General features: G+C 42.3%; 2 protein-coding genes across 2 annotated transcripts in view; both read left to right on the forward strand.

Moving 5' to 3' along the window:
- Window positions 1-9,226, forward strand: part of LOC112574429 (G-protein coupled receptor 54-like) — a 37,149-nt gene extending 27,923 nt beyond the window's left edge. Inside the window, exons 3-7 of the mRNA XM_025255501.1 lie at window positions 1,856-1,979; window positions 3,440-3,642; window positions 4,058-4,232; window positions 5,137-5,436; window positions 7,480-9,226. Coding sequence (XP_025111286.1) covers window positions 1,856-1,979; window positions 3,440-3,642; window positions 4,058-4,232; window positions 5,137-5,436; window positions 7,480-7,707 — 1,030 coding nt within the window. The 3' untranslated portion in view covers window positions 7,708-9,226. The remainder of the gene's footprint in view (window positions 1-1,855; window positions 1,980-3,439; window positions 3,643-4,057; window positions 4,233-5,136; window positions 5,437-7,479) is intronic.
- Window positions 9,227-11,155: 1,929 nt separating this feature from the next.
- On the forward strand, window positions 11,156-14,829 carry LOC112574577. The gene is made up of 3 exons (XM_025255749.1): window positions 11,156-11,311; window positions 11,950-12,018; window positions 14,244-14,829. Exons 1-3 carry the CDS (start codon window positions 11,247-11,249, stop codon window positions 14,497-14,499), a joined length of 390 nt encoding a protein of 129 aa, XP_025111534.1. The 5' UTR covers window positions 11,156-11,246; the 3' UTR covers window positions 14,500-14,829.
- Window positions 14,830-14,871: the final 42 nt, after the last annotated feature.

The raw sequence follows: 14,871 nt of genomic DNA on the forward strand, positions 1-14,871 counted from the left end.
AACCAAAGAAAACACCGTCTCCTTCACGACACTGACTTCCGGTATGGAGAGAGTGTGTCTGTGTGTGTACACAGACTCTCTCATCTGGCAGAGAAAGGTTGTAACCTATAGGCGGCTAGACGTAGCCCTTCGACCTCTCATAATGGATTGGAGGATAAGTGCATTACCTCCTCTTTCAATCAACAGCACAAGTTCAAGGCTGTCAGGTCCAGGAAATGAAAGAAGATGTGTTCGATGGTGCCAAGCACTAGAAGCCCAAAGATGCTGGTAATATTCCTCATCGTGTATGTACATTTCAGTCTCACTGTCTTCTTGCTTGCCTGCATGTCCAAACACTGTCTGCACAGTGTTGTCTCGCCCTTTCCCTCTCTCAGGACGTGATATGAGAGACAAAGACACGAAAAAGAAGACAATAATTATGTGGCAATGATAAGGATGAAGTAGAAAAGGACAAGAATTATCGATTATCCGATTATCGCCAATCATCTGTTTAACATAATTTCAGTCATCAAATCGAAAACTTTAGAAGAACCTGATATATTAAGTGCTAACTTATGAAACTGATATGACATCTTTTAGGCAGGGAGAGACAGTCCGTGACGAAGAGGTAGACAATGAAGGGGAAGAGGAAGGCAGCGAGAATGTAAACTCGAAACTTCGGTGTGACAATCACGACTTCGAGGTAGTGAAAGACTACAGAATGTGTGGTCTTCGTGCATCAGTCGTTTAATCAGTGTTTTTGTTAACCATTATTACATTTCGCCCTGCGCTTTCCTAACTGAAGATGTGGTGTCAGTCCCTGGAGACGTGCTGCGTCCGAGAATAAAGCTGTTGTGCACATCCACGCCATCTGCTTCCTTTGCCAACAATGTTTTGCATCGCTTTCAGTTGTCGATCTGAACCCAGACGTCCCCAGAGAGTTAAACACATTTAGTTTGTGCTGTTCAGGATCTTCTTGGAGAACATCATGCTTGAAACTCTCCCCTACTATCACATTTCCATTTCCATTGATGGACGGCCGATTTGCAACCTACGCTTTGCAGACGACATACACCTGTTAGCAGACACGAACAAAGAACTCAAAGATCTTACAAGCAGACTGACAGACAGTTGAACGCATCTGAAATGGAGACCAGCACTGATAAGAGCAATGGTATGATCACAGGCAACGGCAAAGCAGAGAGTACGTGGGAGCCACTCTATTCAAGGACGGCAGGTCCACGACAGATATCTGCATCAGGATCGCAACAGCGTCGATAACTAGAATGGACAAGGTCTGGCACAGCCATAACATTCAGTTTACTATCAAGTACAATCTGTACAAATCCCTTGTAGTACCGATCTTGCTCTACTGATGTAAAACATGTCTTGACGAGACAGAGAGGAGAATCCAGAATCCAGAATCTGGATCTCAGACAAGTAACATAAAACCAATGATAATAACAATTAAGCACGGTTGCCGCACTCATAGGACACACATAGACCTCTAGTTGCAACAGTCAAGGGAGGTAGGTTGGTCTGATTGGCCATGGAGGGTGGTGGACGCCGTGGTGACCACACGAAGAACTGGCTTGCAAATGTCAAAGACTGGACTGGTCTTCCTGTACAGGACCTGCTGACTACTGCCCACGATAGGCAAGAGTGGTGGTCCCTGTCAGCTGCCTCATCTATCCATGTACTCCTCCCAACGACAGCTGCCAGTCAAGGGACAAATGACTCAGCTTCTCTCTCTATCTCTCTATAATTACATACGCACTCATTCATCTGTGAATGTATGGTAAAACATAAATTACTTTTGTGGAAACACAACTTATAGAAAAGCTTGTATTCAGTATCATATGTTTGTCTTGTGCAGGTACTACGCTATCATGTACCCCATGAAAGCTCGGTACATGTGCACTGTTAAGCTGGCCAGACGGTCTGTGATTGGGATTTGGATCCTCAGCCTCGTTATGGCGCTCCCGATTATTGTTGGACAGGTAACTGTCCTTTCCTTCCGTGAACATGGCTTAGTGTCTGACTGTCTGCGCTTTTCCTGTCTTTTTTGCCATAGTTAGTTTATCTTCTAGTTTGCCTTATGATTTCTGTGTGTGTGTGTGTGTGAGAGAGAGAGACGCATACCTTACAAATAAAACACCAACAAAATCTGAACTAAAAAATAAATATTTCAAAAAATTCTTCATCAAAAGAAAATGAAAAAGGTGCATTCTCTACATAGATTTAGATATATTTAAATCGTAATTTGCCCCACAAAAGTAAGTTTCTAGCATATAAAATATCTTTTTCTTCGTTAAGCTTTCTTCGTCAAACCCGAAACTCATTTCTACAGGTTTTAGGTCTTGTCAGGACTTTATATCACTACAACGATACAAACCACCATGTTAAGGGAAGGACTACTCTACAGAACTCAAATCACAGCAAAGTAATGTCTCCTTGCCTCAGCCATAAGCTCTATAATTTATACCTTAGAGACCTCCATCCACATCATTACACCGAAGAAAATAAGTCTTCACGAGATGCGCACTCCTACGCAAATCATTTGTCGTCCGCCCACCTTTGCCTGCTTCCTCCGCGCATCCATAAAGACAGCTTTGTGTGTGTGTTTGTTTTCTCTTTTCTCTTTGTCTTTTTTACTTGTCTTTGTACGTGTCGTCTCAGAGATGGCGGAAGAAAAAAAAAATAACCTTCAATAACAAAAAATATTGAATTTTGTCCACAGCTCAGATCCTAGAGAGAAACACGGTCGCCATCACCTGAATTTCAATTTTCGAGTAGTCCCAGATATTGACTCTGCTGTAATGTGAATCCGTTAAGCTTCAGTTTTTCCATGTTTATTTTTGCAAATAAGCTATTTACTATCAGAAAAAATATTTCCAATCTGCTTGATGTTGTTTGAAGAAATTTCGGTCCATTTAAGCAGTTGTTGTTCACATGAACGGTATCAATGACAAAAGACAAGCTTTTAAGGAACAACATGGTCTCGGAATTTCTTAAGGATTTTATTTCAGTTTGCTGTCGCCACTGCCATTAACGTGTGTTGGTGTTTGGTTTAATGTCTGGCTACAGAGTTAATGAACCTGTCCTACACTTGCCGCTCTTGATGTGGCCAATAGTAATCAAATTGTAGTATTCATACCTCACCTATGCACTTCTTTCTGAATTCATTTCTGGCATAGATATTTCTGTATATAATTGCTTACGAAGACATGTAGGCTAAAGTCTGCTCATTAATTAGCCACTTACATGAAGAATTAACTTGATGAGGTCGAAGCACACTGCGGGATTCCTGCTTTATCCGGTGGTATGGCATGCCGAAAGGAACAAATAAAAGAAACATTCGTAACGGTGAAGGAGAAACTGAATACTTCAGGCTCGGAAATAATTGCAGAACTCAGGCGCCTGTGAGAAGCGGAGGCATAAATCTGGGTTATCTTCACAGGGTCACTTCTTGGTCGGCGGGTCACGGAAGGGCTACTGGTGCATGGAGAGATGGCCGGACCTCGTCTACCAGCAGCTCTACCAGCTTTACATGCTTCTGATCGTCTACGTCCTGCCCCTGACCTTCATGACCTGCACGTACGTCAGCATTTGCCGGAGGTTGTGGCAGGTCCGCTACCAACGAGCATCGATCCGTGCAGGCCAGTAAGTAACGAAGATACTGATTGGTCAAATCGGTTTTTTTTTAAATTTTCAGTGCAAGGGGGAGGGCATCGAAGGTGTAAAATTAGAATCAGACGCATCCCAACTCGTATCGTGGACTGCTCTTGTGTTCTTTTTATTTTCCAAGACATTCCATGAAATAATTATCTAATCTGTATATATTATAAAATAAATTCATAATTCTTTTGAATCATTGTTTTAAATCAGGTATATCTATCATTGGTTGAGATAAATAGTATTTGCTTGAGTTGAACTGTTATACAATAAAGATATGCACCTGCAAGAGAGACTTTAGAGAATAGTTTACACTTTTAGGTCATTAACCATTAAACATTTTGTGGATCACTATTTTACAATTAGTTATTTACTATTTTACATTAGTTTTGATTATTTCCAGCTCGTGCTCCGTACGAAGCAGCCACAACCTTCTCCCTATTCTAATGACGTCCCCGCCGTCATCTTCCGGTGACGCATGCGCTCAGCGGGGTGAATTTCGTCTGCTCGTTCGTCAGACAAACACAGGAGTGAGGTGTAAGCGAGGCACGCAGAGCGAGGATGCTACGAGAAAACAGGTGAGTCGATGTCTCTTGTGTCTGAAGACAAACGATTCTGCACCACACCTACACCACACCCACACCCACACCCACACCCACACTCACAACCACAACCACAACCACAGCCACACACAGGCAGCTTCTGACTAATGAAGGATTCTATATACATAGAGACAAAGTCGTCAACACCTTAGAGGGGTTCACAGTGACAAGTATGGGCTCTACCAGGTCATGTGCATTTCTGCCTTTCTGAGTCAATGCAATCATTATCAACCTGCTTGTAGAAATATTAAGCCACTTCCGGTTCAACAAGGTAGCCTCAATATTTGCCTCAAAGCTGTTCGGCATAATTGCAGTAGTTAGATGAACAAGCCAGGAGTTGTGAAAGAACTTTTCTCACTCAGTAAATTTGAAAAATGGAATCCAAATAATCTGCGCACAACTGTTTGTGTGAGAGATGGAAGCAGTGGCCACCGGAAGTGAGGCAGGCATTGTGTGAGCTAAGGACAGATGCTGGGTGGCTGTATGGCCAAGCGTAACAGTTATTTTCACATTTGCTTTATTTATCCCTGCCGCTTCAAGAGCTGTCTCACCTCAAGTATTCCCACACAGAAAAATCTTCGGTATCCCCAGCAAACATCGATCCATCAACCTATAGTTTTGTCTTCGTCTTCATTCCCTGTAGAGAGAGATTAGCAAAGCCATCAAGCGGGGCGCTCCATTAGCTCTGTGCTAACATACTTGCTTCTCGCTATAAGAAGAATCTAAGGATCATGGGTTCAAATCTCGTGTCAGAACTTAGGTATTTCTTTCTGCACGTACAGACTAATCAATTATTACTAAATTACAACTTCTTTTGCTGTTGCTAATAATCACATTTTAAGCAGCTAATCGTTGTTACATCGGCTATTATCCTCCACAGGTCGTGAAGATGCTGGTGGCGGTGGTGGCTTTGTTCGCGCTGTGTTGGGGTCCGATCATCGTCAACAACGTTCTCGTGGCCTTTGGGCTGCTGGAGGAGCTGCACCTGGGCTCCCTCAAACCCATGCGACAGGCGTTCTGGCTGCTGGCCTACCTCAACAGCTGCCTCAACCCCATCGTGTACGGCTTTATGTCCAAGAACTTCCGAGAGTCCTTCCGGAACACGGTCTGGCAATGTGTTCTGCGGAAGACACCGGCCAGTGATCAGACCAATGGGATCTACTGGCGGTGCTTGTTTCAGGTAAAACAAAGTGATTGATGATATTAATATATCAATAATTGATAAAATATTGATAATATGGCTTTGATATCTAGTATTTAATCCATTTATAGACAAAGAAGGGGGGAATGGTGTTTTACTTTATATGCTGTCCGACCCCAGACCCCATACTGTTTGTTTTTTTAATATTCACATTGACATTTAACAGCTGTTAATTTATTGACTTTCTTTATTCTTTCCTCCGGTAAGCTGGAAAGAAATTGATATAAAACGAAAGAGGAAAGAGTATTCCCAAGGAACGGCGAGCCCTTATGACTTCTGGATTGATGTGTGGACGGAAGACAATGGAATCAAAATCAACTCCAGCCCCAGTTTAAACAAAACGATTAAGAACAATGTTTACAAATTTAGTACCGAATAGGCATAATAAGCAATATGTAAGAGCTGATATGTATTTCTAGACACCTATATCCTTATTTTAGAATTTCAGAACACAGACTTTGTGGACAACTGGGAAAAGATTCAAAAAAGTAATTACATGTCTTGGGTCCGGATTTAGCTGTTCCTCCGATGTCAGGATGTGCTGTGCTGTCTCATTGATTTCCAGCTTTTTTCCTGACTTACAGGCAAAAAAAAAAAAAAAAAGAAAGTCGCCATTATCATGCCCGGATAATGGGTAGTGGCGAGTAGGGAACTCAGCTCCATCGATTGTCCAAGAAATGCAAGAAATCGCACACGTGTGAGGTTTAAACAAGAAAAAGAGAAAAAGTAGTTTCGAGTCATTACAGTTGTAGGGAAGTGAGGTGTTAGAGATTCCACTTATTTGTGAAAGCGGTTCCTGTTTCGTCTTCCTCTCTTACCTACCTCAAGGTACCTGAGAGTCAGGTAGCTGTTCCCGACAGGTAGGTCAGCAAGTGCAGTCTACTGCGTGACGGGAAGTGTTGGCGCCGTCAGTGATCACAAGGCTATCCACTCGTCCCCTTCCTCATGTGTGATTTTGCACACCTACTTAGTCTCACCATTAATTCACTTTAATGGCTGGTTTGCAGAAATAAAAGTTAGCGGACAAATCTTCTGTTTTGGACTCAGTCACAAAAATAAACCAAAAGACATTTCACAAGATGCTTCCCCACGCTTCTCTCAAAGCTGTTCGTGAAGTGAAGTGAAGCCATTGGGATTAAGGTTGTTTACGGTTTATCCATTCATCTTTTTGTTGAAAGGATGAACCATTTTAAATCTGGGCTCATTAACCTTTGTAGAAATGCATTCTCACGGTAAGAACGATATAGAATTCGCATAAAGAACTAGAGCATGACAAAGCCTTTAAGGCCTGCATCCTTCCGAGATTTCTACTTCACCTCGGTAGACAAACGTTCTTTCAAAGGTTTTATGATCCAGTAGACATGAAATAGAAAAGCCTGGAAGACATAAATTGCTTTGAAAACTGCGTAAAGTGCTGAAACCTTCGTGAAAAGATAAAAGGAAACTGGGTTAATGTGTTTATTTTTCCTGCAGTGTCCGGTCAAAGTCTCCCTTTTCTTTCGTTTGTTCCAACGTCCTGAAACACCATCAAAGAGCAAAGTAGACTCATTTTGTTAAGTTATACAATTATCTATTTAATGTTCTCATTATTTTAAACTGACTGGATAAATATAGGCTGTAGAAGAACTTTCAACAGTTCCAGTAGTGAAGGTAGGTACACGTGAGAACATTGAGTTGATTTTTATACACGTTCCAAAGTGAGGACCGTACGACTGAAACCACCCTTCATTCTGTCCCCTTATTTCCGAATGTCTTGCTTCTGTTTATCGTGATTTGTTTACTTGTTTGTTACAGCAAGTAGCTGATGTTTTGATGAGCATGTTTTAGTTCTTTGGAAACTTCATTGTGAACTGTTTTCGTATGAAAACAAAATATTCTTCAGCGTGTTTGAGTTCTCTTTTATGGAAACTTCGTTGTGAACTGTCTTACTTTTGTATGAAAACAAAATATTTTGATATTGTTATTGTTACAGCTTATTTCTGCTGGCGTCCCTCACTTATTTGTGTGTCTTGATTGTTACAGCAAGTTCCCTCAGGCGTGTCTCTCAGCGTCCACTCGCCATCAGTGTTCAGCGACAACGGCCGCTACCTGACCCCTCCTTCTCTCTCCATGCACCGCCTTAGTACACAGAGTACAACCAGCGCACTTGCAGCACCCAGACCCTCCCCATCCCCGTCCCTCCTGCTGACCAAGGTCAGTTGCTATGACGCCGACTCCTTTGCTGTCGAGATGGAGCAAAAGGAAGAATGAATAGACTGGTGCAGACAGAGAGCAGTCACGTGACTTGGACATGGGAGGTGAACTTACACTCGACGGTCGTGTGTGTATAAACTTTAACTGTGATGTGGACGTTTATCGGAAGGATATTTTTGAAAAAAGAGACATTTGGAAAAAAGGAAGAACGAAAGTAAAGAAAGAACAAAAGAAAAAAGAATGAATGACAGAAGGAAGGTTTAATGGGGAAATAATGACTTAAATAATGAAGGAAAAAAATCAACGTGTGTGTGTGTGTGGTTATTGTGATTTCTTCCTTCCTTCTTCAGTCATTAAGAAAAGAGGAAGAAGAAAAAAGAATGAGGAAGGTGTAATGGAGAAATAATGACTTAAAGAATGAAGGAAGGAAACGTAATGACCACACACGCACACACACTCTACAGAGAGAGAGACAGAGAGAGAGACAGAGAGAGAGACAGAGAGAGACAGAGAGAGAAAGATATTGGCTGACACTACTGACACGATGTCGGAGCACATTCTCTGTATGTTTTCAGTCTTGTGAACTCTCGACGATGTCTCAGAACCAAAGCTTTGGCAGATAAATGATCAAATGATTAACCATGGAAAAATTCTGTGTCAAGACCTGAAACATTTTGTTTTTGTTACATCAAATTGTGAAACAATATATTTCCTTCTAATATTCTTTGTGATTGTGTGGTTGCAGACTTTTCATTTCAGAATGGCTAAGGGTGTTTGATGGAGGATCTGTATATCTGGCAGGTCTCAGCGTGATTTCTTTCTTTCTGTATTTTCTCTCACTTTTCTTTTGAGTTTCCTACTTGCCGAAAGAAACCTCCAGAACATCCCACACATTTTCTTACTACACAAAAGACCATGCAGCTCTTCATGTGAAGACCATAAAGGACCTCTTCCTGTTTCAAATAAGTAGTGGACTCCATCGTCATCACTTCCCGGTTTCCTCAGACTGTAATCAATAAGAGAAATGCCAATTAGTATCAAAATAAAAGACAGATGTGTCAAAAAATGGATTGTCTATTGTAAGCACATGTTTTTGTATTTCTTTCGTGAGTTCTTGACAACCTCATCCATCATTGCCTCTGGTCTGTTGATGATCTCACCGGGGCTAGCGAGAAAGGGGGAGATGTTTTGTGATACACACAGACGTGGCAGATGATACGACCAAGAAGGCAGAAAATAGAACCCGAGCATCGGGATGTAGCCTCCAGGTCGTGGACAAGACACGAAATGGACAAATCACTAAATTCCTCCTCCCGTCCGACTGATCAAAGCCGCCCGTCAGTCGAGGCTAAGTCGCCGGCCTCCTGGCCACGGTGGACCACTCTGTCTGCAGGCACGAACATCACATGTTTATGTTTGTCGTCTAAACAGCAAAAATAAGAACCAGAAAATTAAAAAAAAAAGTTATGATGCACTTTTTGCTGTATAGTGTAATTATTATGTACTTTATGTGGTGTACATCCGATGTAAAGCAAAACATAAACAAAACAACAAATAAAACACCTACATAATAAAAGTCTGAACATTCCTTGTTCAGAAGCTGCTATGGAATAAAGAACAAATAAAATATACTTTAATTACCATCCGCTATACCTATGAGTATTTTTTTAATTAAATAAAGAGACCATCTGGGATTTTTAGAGATGTGCATTAAAAATGTTGTTTGTTTCTTTTTTGTCTATCTGTGCCATTTTACATCACAATTTGAACTGAACTGTGATGCCACGATGCTGCTATTTACAGAAGGTGAATAAAATCACGGAGAGAAGGATGAAAGAATCTGTTTAAACACCTCAAGGCTTTTCTTGTTTTCGCCTTCACCCACTTTCTTCTCACCTGTAGCTATTTCTTCGCACGAGAATCATGTGTTTAATGATTATTTTCAACTTTCTTTTTGTTTCAATCGGTTCTTGATAAATCGGTGAAATTACAGGTGGCAACCTCGTTACCTTGTCTCCTTCATGGACAGCAAGTTACAGGAAAAGACAATAAAGAAAAACTTTTAAAACGAAGATTATCGTGTTGGTAAGTGTCAGGAAAGTTAAAAAAAAGAGAAACGAATTGAGTTTAATAGGAGACTTCTCCAACAAGTAACAAAATAAGTAGAGATTAAAAATATCCAGACCCTTTTAGGTTAAAGATGGAGGTTAGTCTGCCTCGTCTGGCCCATACCTGCCGGTGTCTGGCATCTTTGGGTTTATGGTTTCTAAACAACCTCTTGACTCTGCTTTTGTCGGAGACTATGCAAATTTTTACGAGACCATCCATCATTCCTAAGCCGATGTATCCATGGTGCCCTCGGTGACTTGAGGAGGCTTAAGTCAGTCTTCCTTTGATACTGATTCTCTTGTGCAGGTTGTTCTCTCTTCTCTTGCTGCATTTTATTCTTGTCTCTCAGTCCTCTCGAGTAAGAGAGGCAAAATGTATGTGAGTGCGCGAGCAAGCAGCCTTGCACACTTGACAACTGATTTGGGAAAGAATATGAGAATAAATTAAAGGCGAAGAGGGGAGGCTATTTAAATTTTGCAAATAAGCAGACATCACTGAAATACTTTCTTAATAAGAGAAACATTTAAAATGAACAGTGCAAAAATTCAGTCACTAAGTCAATGAAGATAACAGAAAGAGAAAAGCTTATGTGATCCTATGTAATGTTGCACAATGTTAGATTTGTATGTCTATGTGTGTGTGGAGGGTTTGTACTTTGGTTGGTTAGTTTGGTTAGAAAGGAATTCCACCCAAAGGTGGTTTTGTGGTAGTAAAGGTGATGTAGAGCGAAGAAACCAGATTACCGGTAGAACCTGCTGACCCCTCTCAACGGCTAGCCTAATGAACAGGTCTTACATACAGTGTACCTCAGGACGAGGCCTTAGCACCTTGTGATCTTCATTATCTTGGAGGTAAATACCACTGAGATACCAGTCTCTTGTGCGTGACAGGGTGTGACTTTAAACGGCCCTGAGTCTCGAGACGGGACCTTCACCACAATTAGTTTATCCTCGAAGACCACGTTTGCCTCTGGCATCGAGCGCAACAGAAAGCGAGTTAACTCCCCTTGTGGTGAGAATGAGAGCTGAGAAAAGCTTGTTGTCACGCAAGCCTACCTGGGTTAAGTCCCCTCGAGACTTTGCTCCATGAAGACGAAGCTTTAAAGGGGCATAACTGTATGAGATTTTTGCTATATAAAAACTGTGAGCAATTAAGTTTTTTCTTGTGACATTGATCCTGACCCTCATCATGACCCCATTACCCGGACCATAGGATGGTGCTCTAACCTTGACATCATGACCCCGGTCACCCATGCCTTATGAGCATTTAGCACTGTGGGTTTTCCTGGACTGGCATTTGCAGCAATTTTCTGGGACAAACACGTAGATAGTGACAGTCACATGAACACGAAAAGTTCGCAAAAGACAACCAACGCAGATTATCTTCGAGATTACAAAATGGCCGACTTCTGTTATCTCGTTTTTCGGTCATCTATTGTAAGCACCAGTCTTCCTCCTACCTCGCCCTCCTGACGGCAGCGGTCCGCCATGACACGTCCAGACAACACAAACAAAGTGGTTCTGGCTTTTGTGGTCACCTTCGCCACAGCCATGTGAGTACCACTTGGTTGATGCTCCCACTTGTCTTCTGGCCATCCATCTTGCGCCTGTCAGTTTGTCTGCTCGCGCATGCAGTAATGGAGATGTTCTGCTTGTGTGTGTGAGGCGGGGAAGGGGAGACAGTATGGAGCAGGAGAATAATATCAAAAAATTGGTCAATATTTTCGGAGGGAAATGTTGTTGAGTGAGAAACCCATTACTTACCCTAGACCCCTAATGGTAAGCAATTTGACCTTTTTACTTTCGTTGTGGTTGCCTTGAGACCGGGGCCCTGTATGGTGTAAATCCCCATTTCTCGCTAGCATCCAGGCGCACACTTCATTTCTTTGACATTAGCAAGAATGTCACTGGGTTTCTACAGGGATTCAGCTAGGGTTTGTTTCTGTGTATATCTGTACAGAATGTTTTTACTCTGAACACTGTGTGACTATTTTTTTAAAAACAGATTGACGATAAGACAAAGGAATTGTTTTACAGGTAAAGACAAGAGTGGAGTAGGGTGGGGTGGTGGAGCTGGTATGTTTTACATGGTGTACAGTGATTGTTGCACGAAGGTAAACCTTTGTAGGCGCTGATAAACAAAAATGTTCCTGTGGTACAGCGACTGATTGAGAGTGTGTCTACTGTGCAGCTTGCTGTGTGATGCACAAGAAGAAGAACCTTTCTCGTTCCTGCTACAAAGCTGTCTGTACCTCGCACAGTGAGTAGCCATCAGGCCTCCACACTACTGGATAGACACCGCAGTAACAGAACTATAAGATACTGTAAGAATTGTAAGATGAGAGAAGTGTGGTTTTCATGGCTTCTCCTTGTACTAAAGAGTTAGTGAGACGAAAGTCAAACTTCAAAATCACAACTAGAACAATTCATGCCCCAAGAGAGAGAGAGAAGGAGAAAACGTGCGTGTGGGTGGGTAAGAGAGGGAGAGAGAGAACAAATGAACATTTTTATTGGCCATCGCCCCATATTAAGAGCGTAAATCACATGACTTTGTTACATTGGTAATGCATTGAATAAAACCATATTGCGCAAGTGGGTTATACATATTCAAAATTATACAAATAAAGACTAGTGTGACACATCCTTATTCCTCCGTTCTAATGCTTTGTAGAGTAAATGGCTTTGTTATGGATTATTATCAGCCATAAGGAAGGAAATTTATAGAACCTGGGGGAAAGATATTCTCTCGAATCGGTATACCTAGGACAAACAAGTGCGAAGGGAAGTTCAGTCTGATCAGTTTTTGTATCACATCCATTAATACAAGAGGTAAGGATAAGAGATAGAGATAGAGAGAGAAGAATCACAAGATTATGAAAGTAAAATGTTTGTACTTAAAGGCGCGGTGTAGATGTCTATTAATGCTATAAATAGAAAACAATCGAGAAGGAAAGATGATAGGGAAAGAGAGAGAGAAGAAGCCGAGACGATGGACGGTGTAGCTCGCGGCCTGCGCTTCTTCACTCAGTGCTTCACTACTCTGGCTTCTTCCGTTTGATGGAGCTTGAAAGGCGATGTGACTCTAAGAAGCTGGGTTTTTGTTTTCACTGGACACTCAGCCCCGACACTTATTCCTGTGGCTTGCAAGAAAGCGAAGCCTCCCTATCGAAGCAGACATCAAGTTGTAGTCTCCATGGCTACAAGAAGCGGTGGAATTGTATAACTTGTATAACTATATTTTAAACATGCAAGGCAGCCTGGCAAAAGTGAAATTTCAAGAGAATTTTCACCAACATTAAAAGACCCACTATCATGAAACTACCATAGCAAAACGTTTAAAACTTTCTTTGAGCGCAGAACTCTTTTGCTACTGTCGCGTACCACCCCCAGTACAGTCAGTTAAACGTAGTTTCCCCTGAGTCTTTAATTCTTAACACAGAACAGGGGCTTGAGGCGCTTAGTACACAGTCTCAGGAGCTGTTCACAGTACAGTTCCCTTTCTGAATGCAGGTGTAGAACCCGTAGACGTAGACGTCACAAATGAAGAAGTGCAGAATGGTTGATTATATCTCAGACCAAAACTCGTCGGACAAAAGGGCGTGGAGCCAGGACACAAGGCACGCACGCTTAGCACGTATACACAGGAAGTACACAGTAAATACACACCAAGGGCGTGCACCCCGGACATACACAAAAAGCCCAAACGGCTTATGCTAACGACCGACGGTCACCTTGAAAAGAAACGGAAGCACACTCCCGTAGACACTGATGTCACAGCCCAGACTCCAGCCGTCTTCTCCAAAAAACTCTTCGCTCTACACAGTTCCTTAGTAAAAAATCTCCCACCAGCAGCGACCAGCCCTCGAGCAGACCTCACGTCTTGTCGCAAGACCGTGACGTCAGGTGCTGATACAGACAACGGGCGAAGGCCTTGACCTTTCCCGCGAACCGGACAAAAATAGCCTGAAAACACATGTTACCGTCGTCTGCTGTGAGCTACCTCTCCAATACAGGAGCGTCCCCCCCGCGCTGAGAGAGATGCAGACCTAGACGAAATCATGACACGCGACAGTTACATTGTCCTTAGCCATCCACAAGGACTGGGAAATAAGAATTTTCTCGAAGTTTTTAATGAAGTGGATTATGTAGTGAAACTGGATTTTCTGTGGATCTTCAGACGAAATCTGTAACGAGCTGAATATCAACAGGAAAAGGGCAAATTTTATGAGGCTTTTGCTGGATTGGCAGAAAAGATTTGCGTGTAGAAATTTTTACAGTTTTGTTCAAAACGGCTAATAGATGGATTTAGGGTCTGTAGGTTGGACTGTGGTCTCTGCTTTGTATGTGATGTGATGTGATGTGTGGGAAGGTCTAATAACGATTAGCTACGTAAGAAAAGCTTTGGGTTCATGGTTTTATTAGTTTCTGGTTAGAGTTGTTGAGACAGTGTATAGTTGTACGATCGCTCAAAACTTGTCAGTGCAGCTACGTGAGAGACAACTACGTCGTACTGGAGCCCTACGACGACACGTCGCCGCCATCGCCAGGTGACGTCAATTGGGCCACGTGGACCAAACATGGCGGCCGAGGCCCGCTACCTGCCGCCGCAGCTGACACAAGGACTCATCGCCTGCGGCAAGCAGTACGCCTTCTACGCACTGCGAGCTCCGGCTTGGCTGGTGAACCACTACAACCTGACGGCCTCCGACATCATCGGCTGACCACCTGTCGACACAACTGATTGCTTCTAAAACTTTTCAGTCGTCAGGTCTTGTGAGATATTCAAAGCAAGCAGTCAACCAAAAAATAAATAAATAACAAATAAAATCACAAAATAAACAAAAAAAGTCAACAAACAAAAACAACTGATAAAAGTTAAGTATGCAAGCAAAAGAACACGCGTTGTCATTCGTTGTTTGAATTTTATGGCAGGAAGAGCCGCAAAGTTGTAAGAAGTAGACTTTCATTGTCTTCTAAAAAAAAAAAAAAAACATTGTCAAGAGATGTGGCACGGTGCTCTCCTCTTGTATCGATCTTCTGATTTCCCAATAAAAATATTCTTTATGCCAGGCTTCGCTTTCTTCACCCTTGTATATGTGAACGGAAGCTCACT

The sequence above is a fragment of the Pomacea canaliculata genome, linkage group LG10 (genome assembly GCF_003073045.1).
Source record: "Pomacea canaliculata isolate SZHN2017 linkage group LG10, ASM307304v1, whole genome shotgun sequence".
Lineage (NCBI taxonomy): Eukaryota > Metazoa > Mollusca > Gastropoda > Architaenioglossa > Ampullariidae > Pomacea > Pomacea canaliculata.

Coding starts and splice junctions, on each gene's coding strand:
- LOC112574577 (XM_025255749.1), top strand. CDS start 11,247: ATGACACGTCCAGACAACACAAACAAAGTGGTTCTGGCTTTTGTGGTC. Junction 11,312..11,949: donor GTCACCTTCGCCACAGCCAT/GTGAGTACCACT, acceptor TCTACTGTGCAG/CTTGCTGTGTGATGCACAAG. Junction 12,019..14,243: donor AGCTGTCTGTACCTCGCACA/GTGAGTAGCCAT, acceptor TTGTCAGTGCAG/CTACGTGAGAGACAACTACG.